This window comes from Labrus bergylta, chromosome 23 (assembly GCF_963930695.1).
Source record: "Labrus bergylta chromosome 23, fLabBer1.1, whole genome shotgun sequence".
Taxonomy (NCBI): Eukaryota; Metazoa; Chordata; class Actinopteri; order Labriformes; family Labridae; genus Labrus; species Labrus bergylta.
In genome coordinates, this window is record NC_089217.1 from 21,355,842 (window position 1) to 21,379,509 (window position 23,668).

General features: G+C 41.3%; 3 protein-coding genes across 5 annotated transcripts in view; 1 reads left to right on the forward strand and 2 right to left on the reverse strand.

The window, feature by feature from the left end:
- The window catches only part of LOC109987637 (protein PHTF2), a 46,621-nt gene extending 45,199 nt beyond the window's left edge, over positions 1-1,422 (reverse strand). For 2 of the 3 annotated variants that reach the window (XM_020638787.3, XM_020638786.3), the window contains exon 1: positions 1,254-1,422. The gene's annotated coding sequence lies outside the window, so the exon portion shown is untranslated. The remainder of the gene's footprint in view (positions 1-1,253) is intronic. The other variant, XM_020638789.3, reaches the window with a different exon arrangement.
- A 376-nt stretch (positions 1,423-1,798) lies between these two features.
- Positions 1,799-3,884, forward strand: LOC109987644 (transmembrane protein 60). The gene is made up of 3 exons (XM_020638795.3): positions 1,799-1,964; positions 2,266-2,395; positions 2,563-3,884. Exons 2-3 carry the CDS (start codon positions 2,312-2,314, stop codon positions 2,878-2,880), a joined length of 402 nt encoding a protein of 133 aa, XP_020494451.1. The 5' UTR covers positions 1,799-1,964; positions 2,266-2,311; the 3' UTR covers positions 2,881-3,884.
- Positions 3,885-6,681: 2,797 nt separating this feature from the next.
- The window catches only part of LOC109987638 (lysine-specific demethylase RSBN1L), a 40,111-nt gene continuing 23,124 nt past the window's right edge, over positions 6,682-23,668 (reverse strand). The window contains exons 5-9 of the mRNA XM_029278233.2: positions 20,202-20,339; positions 17,451-17,593; positions 12,509-12,679; positions 12,316-12,424; positions 6,682-11,239 (exon numbers count right to left, since the gene is read on the reverse strand). Of these exons, the coding sequence (XP_029134066.2) occupies positions 9,563-11,239; positions 12,316-12,424; positions 12,509-12,679; positions 17,451-17,593; positions 20,202-20,339 (2,238 nt within the window). The 3' untranslated portion in view covers positions 6,682-9,562. The remainder of the gene's footprint in view (positions 11,240-12,315; positions 12,425-12,508; positions 12,680-17,450; positions 17,594-20,201; positions 20,340-23,668) is intronic.

Genomic DNA, 23,668 nt, shown 5'->3' on the forward strand with positions numbered 1-23,668 from the left:
AAGTATTTCCTTTATTGCTACATAATAGTGGTATAAATGTGTAAGAAGTATGAAAGTACATATTAAAACAAACATATGTGTGATGTGTCGCCTTGTGTACCTGACTGCCTGCAGGTGAAACAAACACATTCAATGATTGGCTGCAGTCCAAACACAGTCAGATGTGACAGCTGCACTTGTAAATGAACTAAAAATATTCAGACTGAAATTACCTGTTCTCATTTACAAGAAATAAATCTTTTCCGGTACAAGCTCCAGGTTGACAGATACAACTTGTAAACATGATACAAATCTGGAAGGTTTGTTTCCTCGCTGTATCCTCGCTCTATTTGAACTGTAACCAACTGTTTTAATAGCCTTTTTTTTTTTTTTTAGCAAAAATTTAAGAATATCTCTGCATCATGGCTTAAAAAACTACCAAGATAAATTGATTCTCAGTAGGATATTGTTCCAACTTTGAATTTAAATGTTTTGTTGTACAAAAACATGCAATATAAAGGGAAAAAAGGAAATAACTGGCTGACCCCTGACCTCCCTGTAAAAGACAAGCTATCTAAATGAGCAAAGACATCTTCAAACAGTGCAATTTTGGCCATTAGAGATGACTACCTCAGATAATTACTCTTAAAGTACTCTTTTTACCCTGACACATATTTTAAAATGAAAATTACTCTTTGATGATTTCCTGTTTTAAATAGCACCCTGGCCCATACCCCAAAATCACTGTGTTGTTTAACAGTACTCTACTAACAGTTAGGAAACCCTAAAAAAGGGTCATGTGCATCCCCAGCTGAATTCAAGATAGTTACAGATGTTAAGAGTGGATTAAAAATAAGATAGTAGAACAGTCAAAGTAAATAGAGTATGTTAGTATATGCTTTGTAGTGCATAGGAGCCATGTATGTTAGTAACATTACTGTCTTAAATACAGCATAAAGCAAACTCTACTGTGTATTTTTCTCCTCAACAGGACACATGTGCAGCGCTGTAAATCATTTTAAGTGAGGCTAATTTCTTTAGCTAGCCTGCATGTAGATCAAACCACGGTGTTTTCAGACAGTCTTCATGGTTCATTTCTCACAGACTGTCTTCCTCCTTCTTCTCCCCCTCCTCTTTCTGCTGCTAGTTCTTTTCATGCTACCCACTTAGCTCAAGCTACCGGTAGGCACAAAGAGACCACACAGCTGAGCTTACCTAACACTGAAATCCTGATTGCTGCTGTCTAAACACTAAATGCCACCGTTCATTCTTACCTTCTTCACAGCGACGTCAGTCCCCAGTTTCCCCACGGAGACACAACTCTGCTTTTCAGACTATTTTCTTTTCTGCACGGAGCTAGCTCGTCTCCACTGTCTGCATGAGATGCTGAGTGTCCGCTCATCGATGTTTGAAGCACTAGCTTTTCCCTTTCAGCGTCTCACTGTAAAACTATAACTTCAGCCCCTGAACGTAAAGCAAGATGTAAATGCGCAATGGCATTTTAAGCCAATAATCGTCACCACCAACTGTTAATAATTAAATGAAAACAACAGCCCTACACACCATTCTAGATATGAAAATACATGAAAAGTAAAGTATAAGGTGACAAATGGTCGAATTCAATGAAGCAGCACGGTTGTACACATACCAACAAGACCACAGGGTGTAATGAAACAATCTTCTACTTACATCTAGTGGACGAAAAACCTCCCTACAGGAAACGTTATAAACCAACTTGCGCATCTATAAACACATTACGGGCAGAACGTCAGGATGAAAGACATCAGGTGGTGACGCTACACGACGAGAGCCAATCAGCTTCCAGTACAGGCGGGGCCAACAGGGATAACGGACCAGAAATCCCTCCGTCTGCTTCGCTCAGTCTTCTGATAATTATGTGAAATAATGTAAAAAATGTCATGAATTTCAGTGTGTGCTATACAGGCAGAATAATATTCTGGCAGCGGATTTAAGAGGACACTAAGGTAAGATGGACTTTGTCCGAAATAAAAACAATAATCTGTTGGCTAAATGCTATTTCTGTAAAAGCTAGCTGTCATTGTAGCATTGGCTAAATAACGATGAATTAAAACAAGACAACTAAAAATCCTTTCTAGCTAATGTTAGCGGGACAGTTTTGTGAACAGTGCAACAATTACATGGCAATTTGCACCTCCAACGTTGCTTTCCTTTCCAATATGTCTGATTTATTGCTGAAATACTCTATAGTCAAATATCCATGATAATAACGACCTGTTCTGTTCTGTTGGTGTTTGTTCTGTCCAGCCTCTGTTTGTCTGTTTTCTCCTCTGGACAGTCTCTAGTCACTGATATGTCTCTGGCTCAGAGAGTATTGTTGACCTGGGTCTTTACCCTGGTCTTCCTCATCATGCTGGTACTCAAACTGGACGGGAAGGTACATATTTATATCTCTTGATACTACTTTCTCTAAGCTTCTGTTTATTCAGAGTCTTATCAGTTGAAGTTATTCATTCTATATGAAAGTGCAAAATGATCTTCTTATCAAAGCAATAATTTGACCTATCACACTGATTGTACCATGTACCTCCTATTTGGCTCCAGGTGCAGTGGAACTGGTTCCTCATCTTCCTCCCTGTCTGGGTCTTCGACGGGATCCTCATCCTCATGCTTGCCATCAAGATGGCGGGCCGTTGCAAGCCTGGGTACGATCCTCGCAATGGCTCACCAGACCTGCGTCTGCGTGCCTGGTACCTGACGGCCATGCTGCTGAAGCTCGGCTTCTGCCTGACGCTGTGCGCCAAGCTGGAGAAGCTGGCAGATGTAAAGCTGACGTTTGTGTGCATACCTTTGTGGACCATGCTGCTGGGGGCGCTGGTGGAGCTGGGGCTAAACATCTTTCCTGAAAGAAGAGAAGCCTAAGAGGGATTATACCTCAGCATGATTCATTACAACAAAACTGATGAGATACATACCTCTCATTATGACTCTTGTCAAATCTGAGCTTTTAGCCTGATAATGTTTCCAGAAGACAAACACTGAAGAAGGAATCAAAGTACTATCTCGGCCATTTGTGTGAAAATAATCATGTTCCGAAAAGATGGCTCTATTATGGCCAAATGTATATTATGTACAGGTAAATTATACACTGGAAGAATCAATGTCCTCTTTGTTCTGTACTTAGTTGTTCAGTATTTTTTCAAGTGTTTATGTTCACTGTAAATAAGTTAGCACAGGAGAAAGTGGGAAATTCTGACTTCATTCATTTAAGCTGCATTACATGTTCGATCCCCTTTTGGTACCAAAATAATCGTGATGTTTCTTTTCCTTCCTTAGCTGTGGATAGTAGATGGCTAAATATTATTTCACAAGTTGTATGTTCATTTGTTTTGTTCAGGTCGAGGCCAAAGGGTGTGTTTTGGCTCTAGGCACATGAAGAGAAAAAAATACCAAGATCATTTTTCAAGTTGTTAAAAACATAATGTCATCTTGAACAACATCTTCTCCCACAGGCTGTTCCCTCTGCCTGTTACAAGGTCTCTTTTGTACCTTGTAGATCATCATGTGCCATGTGTTAGCTGCTATTAGGTACAAAGGTTTAAGGCTGCTGGAAGGAAAACAAATCATGTGTATCATACATGGTGACCAAACAGTATGAAACATTTACATATAAACAGATAAATATGGAAAATCTAACTTAAGCAACTTCTACTGAGCAGTTAGATCATTTTCTAAAGGGCTCAATTTAATGTTTTTTTTGTTATGTCATCTTGGTACAGCTGACACTGTGCCATTTCTTGTTTTGTGCCATTTTATTGTTAATTAGTATTTAATCTGCATTATTTTGCACGATGATGAAATGAAAAAGAGGAAGCGTTTTGAGGACTAAAGTATTTGATAATAAATGCATGTGTTGGAAATAATAATTTCTTTACATTTGATTCTAGTTGTAGCATTATACACATTTAAGTTCTTAGAAGGGACATGTTTATAGGGACTGTGAAAATTAAATGTAGCTGCAGGGAGGTGACCTAAAACGAACTGTGAAGCAACCACAGAGCAAACAACGAGTGAATGTGAGTGTGTGTGAGATCTGACTTAGCATTCTTTCAGGGACACATTTCACAGGGAGTACAAACCTGCTGAACAGTTTGTCCAAATGGGGACAAAAGCCATGTTCCTACGTTTCTTTGGGTCCGTAGTTAAGGTTTGGGAAGTAGTGGTTAGGGTCAGACCAAGTCTCCAGCAGAGTTTTAAAAGTCTATGTTATGTCGCAGAATATAATCTGAGAATGTTTGCCCTTTCAGAGACGTGTTAGCTTCTCTCATATACACACAGGGATATTCTGCTGCATCTTCCAATGCTGATATTTTAAGTATGAAGTTAATGTTTGTATTATGTCCTTAACAGCAGCAGGTGTGAAATATACTTTACCTATCCCAAAAGTGAAGTCAGAAATCATTTGAAAAAGCACAACACCAAGACAGACTAATACAAATCTTTTAGTGATTATGATACACCTTAAACAGTGGTAATCATGGTGTAGACAGACGTGAGTATATTGTATGTGGAGAGATTGGTTGAAGGGTGGAGTTTAACATTTCTGCAGAAAGAGAAGAAAAAAAACATTTGTGTTTTTCCATAAGGCACAGAAAAATGAGTGCTAGTAAAGTGTGTTATCAAAACTATCATGCTAGCAAGGCTTGTAAATTAATTCAACCTGAACACTTCCCACAAACGTGCAGTGATGTACATTTATCTAACCCAGTTTAATTTTGTGTATTTATAACAAAATAATGTTCTTCTTACTACACTACATTTATTTTGACACCTTTAATGCTAGTGTATTTTGCCAAGAATGATGTTACATTAAAAACACAAATATATATTTATCAGTTCATCTATTAGATTAATAGTTACAGTTTCAGTTTATGCTTTGCAGTTCTAACACGGACATGTTTCCCGCGGTAGATGTTTAATTAACCGAGTCTCAAAGTGGAAAACTTGCCTGACTTTTTTTTTTCTCACAAAAAAGCAAAGATTAGATTTTTAAAAATCCCCAAAATTGTTTACTAGACTCTGTCATTTTTCTTGAGAACCTTTGCAGTGGCCGGAACCCAATGTTTGGAACCTTTTCATTTAATTTGAAGTAGTAAAGCTTATTTCCAAACAAGTAAAATCATCACATGGATGCATCAGTATTAACAATCCAGTATTGCATTATATCATACCAGCCATAGAGGACACATTAGTTTACTATTGGTACTTTGAGCAGTGGATTTGTAAAGCAGGGCTTTCATCATTAGAGTATTAGAAGTTTTACTTGTCTGAATTATTTTGCATTTGGTTGCATGAGAAGTCCAATGTGAAGACACATGAAAATCATTTTCATAACTTAACTAAAACTGTTTCTAACCAATCAGCAGCGTGGCACTTGACCTTGAGAAGTGAGTCATCTCAGCTCAAACACTGAACACTCTGTGTGTAAGCTACACTCACATGGTTCAACAAGCTTTTTCCAAGTATTCCCTCCAAAATCCCTCTTTGTCTCGGCTCCAGCTTCCTGCCTGCCTTCGCCTTCACTCACTGTGAAGGTCAGCTGAGCTCGTTTGGCATTCCTGCTGTGTCGAGAGAGAAGGCATGAAAGATGAAAAAAAAAAAAAAAAAAAAAGTCTGATTTAAATTATACCCGACCCGACACACACACTGTACTGTAGTGTGTATGATGTGTCTGCTTAAATCTTTCCTGGTGAAAGTGATGTGATCATTTCTGTAGACTGCAGTGAGTGGGTGGCTTTCATAACACTAATCTAAAGAGAGAGAGAGAAAAAAGGGGGCCATACAAAACATAACAGTTGATTTGTAGTTTGTTAAAATAAAAGAGAAATGGAAAAGGCCTGTGAGAGGAAGGCAGGTGTTTGTGGTCCTAACACAACCCAGCAAGGAGACATTTTGAAACATTCCTCAGTGCAAACATCTAAGTGTTTCTATATTAAAATAACATAAATCTTAATAGCTAAATCAAATATAATAAATATACTTTGACATCAGATCACGAGTAGCTGTTTGTGTGAAGGGTTACTTACTTCTGCTCTGTTTACTAACAACTTCACCACATCAAGGCAAAATGTTTAAATGTCCCGTTGTTACGTTCAGTCGGTTTGTGCTGCCCCAAGTGGTAGAAATTAGTTAGTGCAGGTTTGACGCTGCAAGATTAAGTTTTCCTGTAAACAAAAGTGATTAAGTGTTTGTCAACAAAATGCATTGAGTATTATTGATATCTTACAAACACATTACATGTTTGTCCACCCTGAAAACAATACCTTTAATCAGCATTGTTTACAATCATGGGTACCTTCATTACTGGCTGTATCCTTTTTTCACTTCCTGTTTGGATGCATGGATACATTTGTCTCCCAGTTTTGCAAACAAAAAGTGTATTGATGGCAAAGTTGGAATTGCAAAGGCTGTGTGCTCACATGCAGGAGTTAAAAATTGTACAAACATTACTGCGTAGTGCTGCTAGTGATCAGAATGACAACATGGTGTCTTGTAAGGTATTTTCTTTTCACATTTTCTGAAGCTGACCATTTAAAATCATAAGAATCTTCCAGGTCTTATGACTACAAAAGAGCAATTTTCTAAATCCTAAAAAGTTTACATTCCTAAGGTTTTTATAGTGCAGTAAGGAAACATTAAAGAATTCATACCACATTGATTCCATACATTGAACCTTTTATTAGCTCGGCTCATATTTAAAGTAAAAACCACAATACATATTTTCCTCTTTACAAAACTTTTTATGTACACTACAGTGCTGACAGATTAAAATCACCAAAAAACAAACAAAAAAAACCTTAAGATAAATAAATCGATGAAAACAGCAGCGACTGCTGAAGACATGTTTTCGACCATAATCTTTTCACATTTGTACAAAAAATATAGAAGATCCTTGTCAGTTTCTTTTGTAACATCTGAAACCCGAAAACATAAAAAGAGCTGCAGAGCGCCCGCAAGTGGCATCAAGTGCTTCATTATCACCTCGATCTAACCAGAGCCACATACAGAAGAGTTGTGCCTCTGAAATTAATTCCCTGAAGAGAGCTGAAAGTTTAGATTTCATTTTTTCAAATTCTCCAGACTAAGCACAACCCACAAGTTTGACTGATTCCAGTCTCAGACCACAGACTTGAGTTGTCAAAAGCTTTAGTGACCAATTTTAAGCTTTGCATCCATTTGTTCAGTGAAAACTTAAGACTGGGACCTTAAACACGTCTCCTTCTCTACATGGTTCTGGACCATTACTTCACAGTTAAGGACAGGCACTGGGGAAATGTTGTAGGCTACATTAGCAAGTGGGCTGTACTCCAATGTTGTTATTAAAATCAAGACATCTACGACAAACAAAAAAAAAAGATCAAAAAGTTCTACAGCTGTTGGGCGAGACAGAAGAGTACTATTCATAGTCATTCCTAAAACAGAATATAAATTATTTACTTTCTACAAGAGAGCACCCAGTCTCTGGTCCTTAAATTAAACATTCAAAAGCAGAAAAAAAAAACTCATGTCAATATAAATAGTGCTTTGGGAAAGAACTCTGGAAAGTGTACTGTCTGTTTGTCTTTGAGCCTATAGAATAAAATAACTATATCTTAGAAAATCTAAGGCCTTAAACATGAACATTTTAGATTTGGAAGAACCTTTAAATGCCCTGTTGTAATCCGGGGTTCATAAAAGAAGCAATATCTGACTCTGACACCTAGCCTTTTAAATGGGTACTGCAGTCTGAATTCAAAAGCTTTGCAAGCAGGTTGCAAAGCTTCAGTGTTTAGCCAGCTCTGCATCAGTCTGCATCGGTCTGTAAAACTTTCTTTGTTCTAACCTCTCTTTCCAAAAGCATCTCCAATATTGATCCTAGTTTTAGATTCACTTCTATCTGAACCAGTTTGCTTGGCCACTTTCATCACTCAACACCTGTTGGATTGCGGTGATAACTAGTGTCATATCTGGCAAACCGAGGGGCATCCAAAACGACTGGTGGGGTGCCTACCTTCTCTGGTCAAAAAAATACAGACCATTCTGTCGAAAGTTAGAAGGAGGACATACTGGCTGCTGCACTTCAACATAGCATGTTTCCTTAATGTCTGATGATATAGTAAGGTCATTTTATGATTTCATTCAGTACACATCTTACATATTGCTCCTTTAACTTAAATGTCTAGAATAATTTAAAGTGTAACAAAACAGTAGTTGATGAATCTATGTTTAAAAGTGCTATGAGTCACATCTGGAAAGTTAACAGCTACATGTGTGTGATATCAGTCTGCTCGTTCTGTATGGGGAGCTCTAAGTGCATCTGCAAAGGTCCTAATAAATTTGACTTTTATAAATCTCATGACCCTGAACCTTTTTTCTATCAGAGAATCATCCAAATGATGATGATGTGAATCAAAGCAGATTTAGAGCTTTGACACTGTTGCAGTTAAATGTACAAGATACCGTAAAACAAAACAGCAGGTCTCCATTAAAGGCCGCTTATGCAATTAGTGTTGATTAGTTTGCAGATCAAAAATATATTAACAAAAATGTCTCCCTCTCCCACAGTCCAACAAGTTGGTATGGTGTCAAAGCTTAGAACAGATTAAATCAATCAAGTCATTTCTAATTTAATTTGTTGGTATACTAATTTTGTTAAATATTTGTTTTGATGTAAATTTACAATTTGAAAGTCTGTCCAAAACGTGCTTAATAATTATAGGCCTGTCTCTTATTAACGCCTGTCCCAAATAAAGGCCGGGCAATTAATTTAAGTTTTACGGTAATCAGAATACTTTATTGCTTGACATTTTTGGTACTATGCTTGTACTTTAAGTAAAAATGTATACTGTATACAGGGCTGTCATTTCTTATTTCTTGGCACTAAAAAACTTCACTAATATTCTAATGATTTAACTTGTTTCCATATCAATAACAATGAAATGCATTTAAATTCAGCAGATTATTGCAGAGCAAAAATGCTCAAGATACAATATTATGGAAAAATTCTGCAGCTTACCATATTGATGAATCAATATGGTATAGTAGAGGAAATGCAGCAATATTGATACAATAGTGTATTGTATAATATTACAATTTGACCCATAATAATTCCAGAAACAGTCTTGGGCATAAAAATAAACTCACTAGAAAAAAGCCACAAAAATGGAAGCATTAGCTGCAAGTTTCACAAAAAGGTCGAACATCCAGACCTTTTTCTATAAATATTTGAGATACGTTTCAAAACGATTTCCTTCCTATCTTTGATGGAGTGATTTTAAAATCAATTTTTTAAACTGCATTTTACAGAAAACAGAACCAGTAGTTTAAACTTGAGGCTGAAACCGTCTTAAAAATGTCAACATCTTTGTAGCCGTACATCAAGGCCAAAACTACCAACAAATGCAAATGAAACCCGAGCACAACTGGGATATTTAAAATCAGCATTAAAAACAACATTATTGTGCTCATACTGTTCCTCCCTCTTTTACTGTTTTAAAAACACAATCTAAATAAATCCTCGCTCTACATATACAGTTATTTAAAAACAGTATCATATGTACAAAAACTATAAAATCTGCTCTTCATGCATTGGGGAGGGGGAGAGGAGGGAGGGGGAAGGCTGAGGGGGAGGAGGAGGAGGAGGCAGAGGAGGAGGTGTGGAGGAAGGAGGAGGAGGCGGGTGAGGGAAATGCTGTGCTGGCTTTAAAGTTTGGTACAGTGGCTGCAGGGGGTAAGAAGCCGGCAGTTGGGGGAGGTACGACTGCGGGGGAAGGAAGGGATGAAACGGGAAGTGGGGGTGCTGATGGGGGTAGTAGGGTTTGGTTTGGGGGGGGTACTGGTGATGGTGAGGGAGGAGATGAGGGAGAGTTTGGGAGGCGGGGAGGGAAGGGTGGTAGTACGGTTGAGACTGGGTGGTGAGGTTAGGTTGGGGAGGGGGGGGCAGGTGGAGCTGGTTTATGTGGGCCGAATGGGGGGGCGGAGTCTGTGGGAGAAATGAGTTCATAGTTTGGGGGAGTGGAGGGTTTGGGGGATGCATTGGGGGCCTGTGAGGAGGGTAAGACGGGGGCAGCATGTGAGGGAGTGGGGAGGGAGGGGGCAGGTGTTTGGGTGTGTATTGCTGCAGGTAACTCCCCGGCCTCTGTGGATCCAAAGACGAGGTCCTCGAGTTTGAACTCTGAGTCCATGTCTCTTGGAGTGTGTATGTCCTCACATCTGCAGTGTGTGTCCGTGTGTCTACCTGCAGACCTGAAGGTGTGTGTGTTTGTTGAACGTCTGTGGCAGCTTTGTGTGTCCTAGTGTCTAAGGCGTTGTCTGCTTTCAGGCGGGGGGAGTCTTTGTCCTTCAGTTCAGGCCGACAGCAGGAAGATGGTTTCACAATAGTTTGGGCTGATTTGGCAAAGGAGGAGGATGTTGTAGCTGGAAGAGAAAATGCAGAGGATACTGAAGATGGAGAAGGAGGAGCTAGAGGAGACACCAAAGATGAAGAGGAAGACTTGGAGATGTGTGATTTAGAAGCTGAGTGAGGAAATGAAGAGGAGCTTTTACTGGAAGACGTCGTCCTGTTCTCAGAGTTATGATGGTGATGACGGTGATGGTGCTTTGATGATGCTGCTTTAGGTTTGGCGTCCTGATCAGGAGGACAGCGAGCAGAAGGAGGTGGAGTTGATTTGTTTCTTAAGGGAGAAAGTGGTTCTGCTTTTATTTTTGCATGAGGTGCATCCTGTTGTTTGGGTTTGACTCCTTCTTTCAACCTCTTCTTCTCCTCTTCTTCTTCTTTGTCTCTCGTGCCGCTCACATTGGAGTCCATGGAGAGAGGAGGTGGAGACACAAGAGGTGAAGGCTGAAGAGGAAGAGACTCCTCCTCCTCAGTTTTGACAGTCAGCAACGTCCTTTTTTCTGCCACGTCGACCTCCTCCTTTATCCTCTCTTTCAGACATTTTTCCTCCTTTTTTCCTCTCCTCCTCTCTTCTTCTACCTCACTCTCCTTTTCCTTCAGCTCTACCTCCTCCTCTTCCTCCTTCACCTCCTCCTCCTCCTCTTCTTCGTCCTCTCCTTCTCCACCGTGGTATTGCTGTAGGCGTACATGCCAGGCCAGGCTGCAGACAGACGACACGGTCTTGAACTGGTGGACGACGTTGCGAGGGATGAAGTAGATGTCATTGTGACACAGGCGGATGCGGGCGTAGCGGATGCCCTCTCGACGCAGCTGGTTCAGTTTGGCATCATCCACCCACTTCACACACTGTGAAGAGAGAGGAAGAGGAAGGAGGTGAAACCTTCATCTTCTATGCTGACATCAAAGACTGTTTCAGTTACCATTGACTACATTGACTATTGCTATATTATTATTTTTAATTTCCAAAGGTGCTGCTGCTGGGTAGGTATCAGCTGCCAAAATTACTTTTTTTTTTTTTTTACATTTTCCATGGCAAGTATTCCCAATGAGTGATACTATTTTCTGTTTAAAGAAAGCAGGAGAGATTTTTTTTTTTAAAACACAAGTACTGGTCAAAATCACAACAAAGATAAGGTGAACTGCTTTGTACAAAGGGGGCGCCAAAACAGACAAAATATACGTTCCTCAGAAGAGCTTTAACTCAACAGGAATGAGCTTTGCAGCTTTAAATAGCTGATTAAAGAATGAAGCCCCATGTACAGAGGCTATAGACCTCATCACAGCAGCTGTGGGGTTTGAATCCGACCATTTCATCCCCTTCTCTCTCTGTGTCTTTTCAGCTGTCCTATCTAATAAAAGGCACAGACGGCCCAACAAATAACTTTTAAAAAGAAGAGAGAGAGAGGGGCAGTGTGTGTGTATTGTTGATGATAGGATCTCTGTTGTACTTTATGGGGAGTTGGCTCGACATCGAGATATTCTGATCAAAAACAGCATGAAATGTTTTGCAGCCAAATTCTGAAATCAGCTCGCCAGGTCTACATGAGAACATGCAGGTTCATCTGATTAAAACTCAACAGAAGTGATTGACAGACTGTTTTGACCTTATTCCGTTTGAATTATTGTAGTTTGCTTAAGACAAATAATCAAAAGATCCCTCTTATTGTACTATTTAAATTTATAAAACAATTATTTCCACAAGTTTTCTTGCGCCAAGCAAGAGCCTCAACTTGTTGCAGTTAAACTTTTCTCCACCAGGTGGCAGCATCAAACATCAGATTATACCTTTCACTAAGTGTTGGATAACAGGCATGATATGAAGTTAACATTAAGGATTGACTCTACAAAAATAAGAAAGGCTTTTAATGTCTGAATGTGGGATATATATTGGTGTGTGTATGTTTGAGTGTGTGAGGTCAGACCTGAGATAGGGGAGGTTCATATAGGTCCAGCTGCAGCCTCTGAACCACATGAGGGAAATCACCAGCGTGGAAACACACAACGTCTTTGGTTACACGAGGAGGGTCCGAGCTAAACATCGGGAAAAGGAATAAAAGGATTACACATTTGGTGTTTTGAATATTTTTTTATATCAAATGTTATGTCATTGCCTACCTTTCTCCGGAAAGTACGGCCTTCAGGACCCCCACAGCAGCTGTGGTCTGACGCTCAAAGCCCTGCCCGATGTGATCGGCGTGCGCGCGGGTCCTATCCTCAAACAGCATCTCTCTGGGCTCGCTGGTCCTGGGCAGAGACTGCAGCAGGTTCTTCACCTCGTTGGTGGAGCTACAGGAGGACAGAAAGAGATTTCTTTGCTAAAGACAAAATGACTCAAGGTTTCTTTGTGTTTACCGTCTGCTGGGGGAAAATAAAAGCACCACACAGGCTTTATCTGCTGCTATTGTTGTTTCATTGTTTGACTCGCCCATTGATGAAATCCAGACAAACACAGTTTAACACAAGTAGCAGAGAGGATGTTGGAGAGAATAAAACCTGCATCAGTTTGGATACAACAAAGCACTGTTGTAGTTTTCTTTCAGTAGAGCTGCGACGAATGTTTGTTATCAGTGAATCTGCTGGGTCCTACCTGAAATTTACAGTCTATGGTCCTGCCTCAAATAATGGTGAATTAAAACCATTTGGTTTAAAATGATTACAGCCCCCCAACCCAAACTATTTTTATTTTTACATCATGGATAGTTGAGGAAATCTGCAAAAACGCACAATTTTAATGGAACAAGAGACTTTTTTTTCTCTGTCCAGTCTATTCATTCTCTCATCTATAGTTTTTTGTCTATGCAACATAGGTGTCAATCAATTAGCCGATTAGTCAACCAAAAATAAAACAAGTGCTTTAGCCCAGCTGTACCACAATCAGGTGTTTCTGCCGGTCAGGGCAGAAAGAACACATTTTGAGTATTTTTTTATAAGCCAATTGTTAGACAATTAAGATCTTATTTCATGAGGAATTCAAAGACATATTATCTAGAAATCATCGGACACTACGTGATATAAAAAACACACTTTAGATTAAACTCTAAAATGTATCCTATCGTATAACAGCAAAACTTTGACATTTTAAGCACACCTTGAAAACGATATTCATTGTTTGATGTCTTTTTCTTCATATAGAAATTGTTTAAATATGGTGGTATCATTTTAATTGCAGTGGTCAATATGGCATCTTTTTATAACCAAAAAAAAATACTGGAAGTAAGGAAACAATAAATATACATTTAAAATCAGTGATATGCACAACATTTCTTTTTTCCATGGGATGGCTTTATAGATGGAGTAAAAATTGAGTAAATGCCTCCGCCTGACTTCATACAGACAGACAGACAGACAGACAAGCAGAGCAGTAAAAGCATAAAAATGAGCCAAACAATAGAAGTACTGCAGTCAGCTCACTACTGGATCAGTGACTCACACTGGAGCTGCAGTCTGATTCAAACGAGAAGAGTATAAACACACAGAGTGTGAGAGAGACTCCTTGGAGAGCATCATGCACACACAAACACCAGACACTACACAAGCTGAACACTTAATGTACATTCATTCAATGGGAGATAAGAGGATGTAGGCGAGAGAGGAAGAAAGACGGAGGAAAACAGAACAGAGAGGAGGGAGATATGAAACACACACACACAGCCCAGTATGTCTGACTGCAGGCTGACAGTAATGAATGTAAAACCAGGAAAGCTGCTGAGTGAAATACTGAAAAGAAGGGAATGTAAAGGTGAGGGCTGCTGAACCTGCAGCGTCCAGAATGATAACCAGAACACCTAAACTGCCCTCTATATAACATGTCCTCTTTGTACCTCATGATACACCAAGCAGTGGGGCCACATTCCTGTGTATTTATGGGACCCTGATGACAAGCCCAAAGTGTAATTTGTTAATAAAGTTGATGTTCATACTACAATGCATTACATTAACGCCCACTGGACTTTAAAAATGTATCTTCCTTACATGCACTCTGTGAGTAGTTACACACATTAAGATGTTTTCTCATAGTCCACTGCACAGCTCCTACATTACACCTTTTGTACATTTTGTTTTTTATATTTTACATTTTTAAATTCTATTTTATATATTGTAATATCTTCTTATACTGTATTTTTTAAGTTGTTGCTAGTTCTGCTTTATTTCCTTGTTAATTGTTTAGCACCAATACACCAAGTCAAATTCCTTGTATGTGTAAATGTACTTGATTGATTCTGATTCCGACAGAAGTGTTGCTGGAGTATTTTGACCTCTTCAAGCCTTTCACTCTACATGAACTTTTTTAGTTGGGGAAGTTGTGCCAGAAAATCCCACTCTGCTTATTTATGGGTAAATAAAAGGGGGAGGAGAAGAATAGAGAAGGGCTGAAATGAGGAAGGGAAACTGTCAGAGAGAGAGAGAGAGCAGAGATTATGAAGGGAAATAGGGGATAAAGATGGACGGAGGTGGGGACTTGAGGGATAACTCAGTATTCAAATAAAAGAGAATAAAGAAGAGAACCACAATAAGACAACAAACACTTTCAATGTACATGATTCAGCTGCTGCACACACTCCTAAGACAGTACATCACACTAGCCTACTATACAGTATATAATGTCAAATAATGTCAAATTAAGAAAAGCTGAAAATCCCCAACTGGAGAAACTGAGCTTTGGCTTAACTGTAGTCTAAAACTTAACTGATGATAAAAAGAGCTTGTTCATTTGATCTGGTCATATCCACTCTCCTTGAGATAGAGCAGGCATTGGTTTGACATCTCGCTGACAACTGCACAGTTCTCCTTGGACTCTCACTTTCTGTGTCAGGCCATCGTCCACTTTGTTTCTGCTGCTTGCCAGGGTTGCTTCTGTTACACTGCAATTATTGTAAATCTCACACAGCATGGCAATCTTTTGCTAAAAGCTGAAACATCTTGTTTTTTTTTTCCATCATCCGACCACTATAATCAAGCTGAATTCTCAGACTGAGAGTCTCAGTGCTGTCAGAAATGTTTAACAGCTTGACCTTTTCTCCCAAACCACAGAGAGAAAAGAGGATCACCACTCCTTTCAACAACACAGCTTTTGCACTTCACAGTATTTATTCCACAAGCAGGTTTTTGTTTAAGAATTTAAAGCGGACAAAAATAAAAACACATTGTCCTTACTTGAATGACTTTTAGACTTCCTGAAAAGAACAGCTCGGTAATTCTGTGATAAATCAACTCTAAGCAGCAAAGTGAGGTCAAGAGGAGGAAACAGAAGATGGATAGTCAAAGAAATGAAGAAAGAAAGATGCAGCAGAAACAGAGATTGAAGGGGGACAGAGAGAAGGAAGGGAAAGAGGATGACGACTTAAGATTGAGGAGCAATTTGGAGGACAAAAGGAGGAAATCACAAGAAAATGATGTTGGATTGTCACTTTGTATTCATGTCTCGTGTTAACTTATGATAAAATGATGAATCGTGGCAGGACGCAGAGAGAAGCAGAGAGAAGAGAGAAATAGTTAAACCATGTTACGCTCTCTTCATTAATCCATAAAAACAGATTCTTTCAGACCGAGGTGTGACACAAGTGTTTCTAGAAGTACATATACACCACACACACACACACACACACACACACACACACACACACACACACACACACACACACACACACACACACACACACACACACACACACACACACACACACACACACACACACACACACACACACACACACACACACACACACACACACACACACACACACACACACACACACACACACACACACACACACACACTTTGTTAAACGCCTTGTCTGGAAACACTCTGCACCTTCCCAATGCTGACACTGTGTAATAAAAGTATGCATTACATATGAAACACTATGGAGAAACTCACTATTCTGTTTTTATTGATTCCCCTCACACACATCGGTTGATTAAGAATGAATAAAGCTCATGTTGGTGTTAAAATCTCTCTTAAGACAAATGGTGAGGCCTTTATATATAAAGCATTAAGTTATATAAAATGTAAAAATATTCGGTTCACCTGGTATGTCTCTTTTGGGTCACATTTTCACTCCATCAATTTAAAGGTGTAATATAAAGAATTTTTACATTAAAATATCTAAATGAATAAAAACATTAACTAAACCTACATTATGTATACATTTTTTGTTGAGTTCTTAGATTACCTTAAATATTTCCAACAGTTATCAAAACCAGAGAAATTTTTAGTTGAAACAGCCCATGTTTTTCATGTTTACCGTTGCCGTGGAAACACTTAATGTTATGTCAAAGACTGTGGCATAAGGAAGCGTGAGCTGCTGCTGAAAGCTGCCGTGCTGCTGTGACTCAAGGCTGTTTCACTCGTTTGTCTCGACTACGGTCCTCAGAGTTGATTTTCATTCGGGGTAGGAATCACCAGAGGCCCCACAAGACGATATCATCACGATACTTGAGCCATGATACGATATTATTGCAATTTTAAAAATGCAAACTTACTTAACTTGATAAACAAAATAGAATTAATACCAAATAATCGGTAGTAACATGAATGCTGCATTAAAGGAATGTATGTGTGTGAGTGTGTGTTGTGTGTTTGGCCTGCTGCCATATGAAGTAGCCTCTGTTCCTGACTCTATTAGCATTTAAGTGATGATCTCATGTGAGAGCTCGGCCACATGACTCACATCATACACGTTGACACAAAAGCTCTCCTTGAAAGTCATAGGAATCATGTGTGTGTGGATGTGTGTGTGTGTGGGGGGGGGGGGGGACAATGACACTGACAGAGACAAACAGAGAGGGTGTAATTGCCGCATCGGGCTACAACAAAGCTTCAGGCTGCTAACATGGCTGGTGTTCTAACGTGTGAGTGTGTTTATGTCTGTTTTTTATAGTCACAGCGCGTGGGCTGTGTGGAGAGGACAGAGGCACGCTGGCTCGATTAAGGAAAACACACCGCTGACGCTTACAGCCTGTATAAACAACAACTCAATGTGGAGCTTAAACCAGATACAAAAACATTGACTAGCTACTTGTATGTATGTTTATAAACTCTTATTGCTGGACTCACCGTTTCCTTTTAAAAGGGGACTTTGGTATATCAGCTACAGGTATCATCTGCTCTCCTGGTCTGACCCACATTATAGGCCCGTCGTCACTCTCTGTGGGACTCATCTGCCTTAGACTGGAGCGCGTTCCCCAAGGAAGAGTCCGCTGCAGAAGAAGACAAGAAAACATGAAGGAAAACAATCAAAGCAGTACATTAGCCACAGTCATTCACTTTTCCAGCCAATTCTTGGTGAGTATTTTAGTTTTTCATTAAAGTCTTTATATGTGATTTTTCACACTTAAATGTAATATAAATCAAGTATATCCTCTGAAAATAACTCTGAGTCATGACTGTCTACAATGGGTGTAACACCCGAGTCCCACTGTCTGTGATGTTTTCAGAGTTTTCAGAGTCCTATCTTCAGTTTGTTTACATCGCCTGGACGGCCGGCTGACTCCTCCCCTCATGTATAAAAGTAGTTTAATTGAGGGACTAGAGAAAAGAAGAATAACATACTGTACTCACTGCTTAACTGTGTTTCTAGATCACGCTCATTTCAGGTAAATGTACATGCAGTGTGAAGATACCAGCATAATAAAGATCGCTAGCATTAGCATGCTAACACAACAATGCACTGCGAGTTGTTTTGGTTTCATGCTGGTGCTTAAGGGCGACATCTGCTGGATCAAAAAATCTCATAAAGCCTTTAAGAGAGATCCCTGCTCTAGTGGCACAACTTGACAGCAGCACCCCAGAAGCGTGAGAGGGTGCTGAATCTTAGCCAAAGCCCCTCAACAGATAGGAATTGCCAGAGGATGTGCGTCTTTTAAAATTCACTCCACCACAGTGCATGCAGCAGAGATTTGAAGTATCATCACAGAACAGCAAAGACAACAAAAGCTTGTCAGTCCTGTATTTGGGGGACTGGAGTAACACAGTGTTTTGGTGGTCTATTCCTGCACAGGCTCTTTAAATAGGGAAGTAATACCCTGAACTGGTGCGAATCAGTCTGACACACCACTTAAAGCCTCCTCTCTGCCAGACACCACTGAGAATATGAGGTGTGTTGTTTATGTGCCCTACAAGACTCAAGCTGCTTTCACATATGCACTCCTTAAAATATCTAGATAACTTCAGGAGGACTGCTCTGGATATTCTTCTGACCTGGCTGTGAACATATGCACCTCACAGCGGGAGACTATCCCTGTCAGACAGGAGGGGGGGCGGGGGTCTCCTGAGATGAGAAGTAAGGGGAAAAAAAATGTGTAAGTAGGGGACGAAGCAACAGAGTCGGCTATATGACGCTACAGTGAGAATATACGCAGTCTGAGATCCTCTGGCAGAGCCCTACTGGCTGTTCCAAAGTCCAGGCTAAAAACTAAAGGGGACTTTGCTGTTAGAGCCCCCAGACTTTAGAACAGCCTGCCAGAGGAGATCAGACTTGCAGATTCAGTCCCTTGTTTTACATCCCTCCTCAAGACATTCTTCTATAAAAATGCTTTCACTCTGTGATTTCGGTAATTGTTCTTATTTTTATTTTATTAGTCTGATTTCGTTGTCTGCTTGTTTACTCTCTGCCTGTTGCTTTAACTGTCTCTCTGCTTTTATTTTCTGTTGTAAAGCACTTTGTTACTTGTACAGAAAAGTGCTATACAAATAAAGTATTATTATTATCATTATTATTATTAATATTTTCCTTTACATTAATGCTGTGTTTAGTTCAACAGAATCATAATATCAACAAAGGAGTGGAGAACAACAAACTGGAGAACAGAAAACATAATGCAGCAGGTTCATTACGTGCACAGAGATCGTAGCGGTTGCATGCATATACAGTAAATAAATGTCACTCCCCCTCCTATTGGCTCGTGGTGAATTCTCCAGATAATATCCTGCTTGGTTCTAACATCAGCTCACTCGGACTTACTGTGGAAAAAATACTAGGAGTCTGGCAGGAGGAACTCTGGGTGAAGTCCGATGAAAAATACAAATATATCAGGCATATGTCAGGAGTTTTTTTTTTAATCAAGAAGGTGGTCAATTCTCATTTCTCACAACACTAAGTAGCTTTTTTTACCTTCCCTCTTTGTCAGGGTAGGGATTAAGGAACAAAAAAAGTGAAACCTTACAAAAGCAAAGAAAAAGAGGGAAAAAACAAAACAAGGGAATTCTGTGGTAGGATAAAGGGTTGTAAAGGGATAAAGGGTTGTAAAGGAAATGAGTTAATCTGTAAAATGTACAGAATGCCACCCACAGACAGATTGTGACAGAAGCCAAGTTCTACTTACCACCTTTGTCAAACATACATGTTGGGGTATATTTTTCTTTTTTAATATAATAAATAAACATATAACCAACAATGTATGTATCTTATTTAAAGTGCAGCCCGTGCATCAAGAGACAGACAATAAAAAACCTCTGATGTGGGTTTTCCATTAAGTGACTTTGGTTGTCTACATTTTTGTGATTTGATTTAAGTCAGTCGGGACTACTTCAGTCGGAGAGCTACAGACAGTTTTGGTGTTTCACAGCGTTTGTTTTCAAAAACTAAAATATTATTGTCTTGATCAAATGCAGAAAATTTGCTGCTTCACAAGTTTCTTAAACTTTGGGCTTTGAGGTAAATCCGCTGATCTCTGAGGACAGTTACATCTTCCTCCTTTTATCTAAGATTTTTAAATTCAACGTTCTTTAACTGCTCATTGAGAAACTTCATTTTGCTGTTGAACTGTTCTGTTCAGCATTAGTGCCATGCACTGTGTCTTGACTCACCTTCAGGAATGGTGACTCCTCCAGCATGTTGAGGAATTCTGGGAAATAATCCCCGACCTCCTCGTCCACGGCTCCTACCAGGCTGATCTGTCTCATCGCCCCGGCTCTGTATGTTCCATTACTGTATGTTTTTTTTACCTGCAGAAAAACAAACATTATAAGAGAATGACGTTTATATAGTAACCGGCTAAAGTGTCTGCACGCGACCGCTACGATCTCCGTGCACGTAATTCAACGGCTGCATTATGTTTTTCTGTTCGTCAGTATTTTGTTCTCTTCTCTTTTGTGGATGTTGTCATTCCATTGGATTACACATAGCATTGATATAAAGGCAAATATTCTCATAACATCGTGTAGCGGACTTTGTTGCTACACGACGACACCAGTCGTCTTTTAAATACCTTCTCAACGGAAAATTGCTCCCTCGGTTATTTAAATGATACTAGAGATGACAAATAGAAACCTACAGAGAAAATAAATAGTTTACTTTAAAGATTGATCATTCTTCTCAGAGTCCTGTTGTAGACATTATCTACAGTCTGCTCAGCTGTGATGCTCTGCCACAGTGCTGAGAGTGTAATACACTTAGGATTCTGAGCTCCCTCTAGTGGACAAACTACATAAAGACACCATTTTAAAATCACTCCACAGATTGTTTTCTGCATTACATTATCTGGAATAAAAGTATTAGAAATCAGGAAAAAGGCAATTCTGTATATTTGCATTGATAGAATACATCTCGTGGATGCTCCTGAACACATCATCAGTGATGTAACCTGGGGTCATCGGGTGTTTCGGGTCTTTCAATCATCATACACCCTCGCCCAGGCGACCCAGCCATGGTTGATCAGACCTGGCTTGTGTTCAGGTGGCATTTACTACTCCCCATGGATCTCCTCTCCTGATCCAGAGCCATCTCGAGGCTTTCTCTGCTTCCTCGGTGATGCTTTCTCCTCTCCACTCCGGTGATGCCCAGTGCACTCAAGGTCTTATAGAGTGACTGCCCCACAAACCCTCTGCAGCCAACCTCGATGGGCAGACACCTCGCCTTCCAGCCCTGCTTGCGGCAGTCGATGACCAGGTCTTCATACTTGGCCCTCTTTCTTTCGTGAGCCTCCTCCAGGCGGTCCTCCCATGGCACTGTCAGCTCCATCAGGATGATGTTTCTGGTCTCCTCTGAGACCAGGAGGATGTCTGGCCTCTGGGTGGTTTTGACAATGTGCTGGGGGAACTTCAGCTGTTTTTCCAGGTCGACAGAGAGTTGCCAGGAGTCCTGGTGGGTTCTTGGCTTCTGTGGTTTTTGACAGCTGCTCTCCAGCCTTCACAAAGGCGACTGCCTGGGTGGTGGGGCAGGATCGTCTGCTGCTGCTGATTCCCACACTGATGGCTTCTGCGATGGGTTTCAGTACCTGGTTGTGGCGCCAGGTGTACCGGCCCTGCCCAAGAGCTACTGGACAGCAGCTCAGGATGTGCTCCAACGTCCCCCTGCATGGTCATTGCAGGCAACTTGGGGATTCCACTTTGCCCCAGATGCAGAGGTTTGATGGGCTGGGCAGAACATCGTACACTGCCTGGACAAGGAACTTAATGCGCTGTGGTTCTGCCCGCCAGAGATCAGTCTATGTGATTTTTCAGTCCATGGCTTACTCCCACCTTGTCCAGGCACCCTGCTGCCTCAGGCCAACAGCTCTGCTGGTCCTCCGCTCCTCCACCTCTGATCTCACTTCCTCCTGGACCAGTCTGCGCCTCTCCTTTCCCTTGGCGTGCTCGTACCGTGGCATTGGGACTCTGCTTGCAGTACAGCTTCCTCAGCTCTCCACTTCCTCCCGGTTCTCACCTTGACCCCTGCTTGGGCCACCTTGGGATCACTGGAGTCCCTGTACATCATCACCTCTCTTGCCCGAGTCACCCTCAACTCCTCCTCTAGTGACTTCAGGGGCAGCTGGAGCTTGGTGTTGTGACCATAGAGGGCGATGCTGTTGAGGCTCCTAGGCAGTCCTAGCCACCTTCTGAGGAAGCTGCTGACCTTCCTTTCCAAGCCCTCTACGATAGAGATGGGAACTTCGTAGACGAGCAAAGGCCAAAGCATTCTTGGCAGGATACCGTGCTGGTAGATCCAAGCCTTGAACTTTCTGGGGAGCCCCGACCAGTCCACTGCTCTCAACCAGCTCTCTAGTTCCTGACAGGTTTCCTGAACAGATGCTGACTCGGTGGTAACAGTCAGGTCGTCCATAAAGGCCCTGATTGGTGGTTGGCAAGTTCCTGTTTTGGTCTTGGGGCCCCAACACTCTGGTTCAGCTGACTTCACGATCATGTTCATCACCAAGGCAAAGAGGATCACAGAGATGGTGCAGCCTGTGATGATCCCAATCTCCACTCTGTGCCACTCTGATGTTGTTGACCCTGATACACATGATGCTTCTCCAGGGTTGTTTGGACCAGTTTGTGTGGGATGGAGCCATAGGCATTCGTGAGGTTGAGCCAGAGCACCGCCAGGTCTCCCTTATTCTCCCGGGCTTCTCTGATGAGCTGGGTCACCACTCCTGTGTGTTCCAGGCAACCCAGTTCTCCAGCTATGCCTCCCTTCTGCACTGAGGTGTCAATGTAGCTGTTGTTGGAGAGAAAGTCGGTCAGCTGTCTTGCTACGACGCTGAAGAAAATCTTCCCTTCGACATTCAGCAAGGAGATGATCCTGAACTGGTCGATGTTCTTGGAATCTTCTTCCTTTGGGATCCAGACTCCTTCAGCGAATCGCCACTTTCCCTCTCCTCCAGATGACTTTCAGGATCTTCCACAACCGCTTCAGTAACAGGGGACAGTTCTTATAGACCTTGTGAGTCACTCTGCTTGGGCCAGGAGCTGAACTAGATCGTGCCCTCCACACAACATCCTGAAACTCTTTCAGGAGTGGCTCCCTGCTGTCAAACTCCTTGATGGGTGGAGGTGGTTGTATCAGGATGTTGCAGTGTCCCAGCTCCTGCTGTCCGTCAGGGTCATTGTAGGTGGTCTGGATGTGCAGATCGATCTCTTCCTTGGTGCAAGCCAATCTCCCACTGCGCTTCTGCCCTAGGAGTTGTTTTGTGAAGCCAAAGGGGTTGGCTATGAAGGATGCTCTCTTCCTGGACCTTTCCTTCCTGCGCCTTCGGTGCCACTCAGCTCTGCCAAGGGTCAGCAGCTTCTTCCTCAGGATGGTTCGCAGCTCTGCCAAGGGTGGGCGTTGCTTCTTGTTGGCCTCTCTGAACTGCGTCTTGAGGGACTTCAGCTCCTGTCGGATCTTTCTGTCCTCTTCTCCAGTGTCCCGAACCTTTCCACAGCTAGGCTGACAATGATTGTCGTCATTGTTTGCAGCCTTCGGTCCACGTCTCCCTTCGCTGTTGCTTCTAGCACAGAGTTTGTGTCCTCATCAAACTGTTGCCAGACCGCCGTCTTGTAGGCCTGTGGCCATTTGACTCGAACCCTCTCCGGAG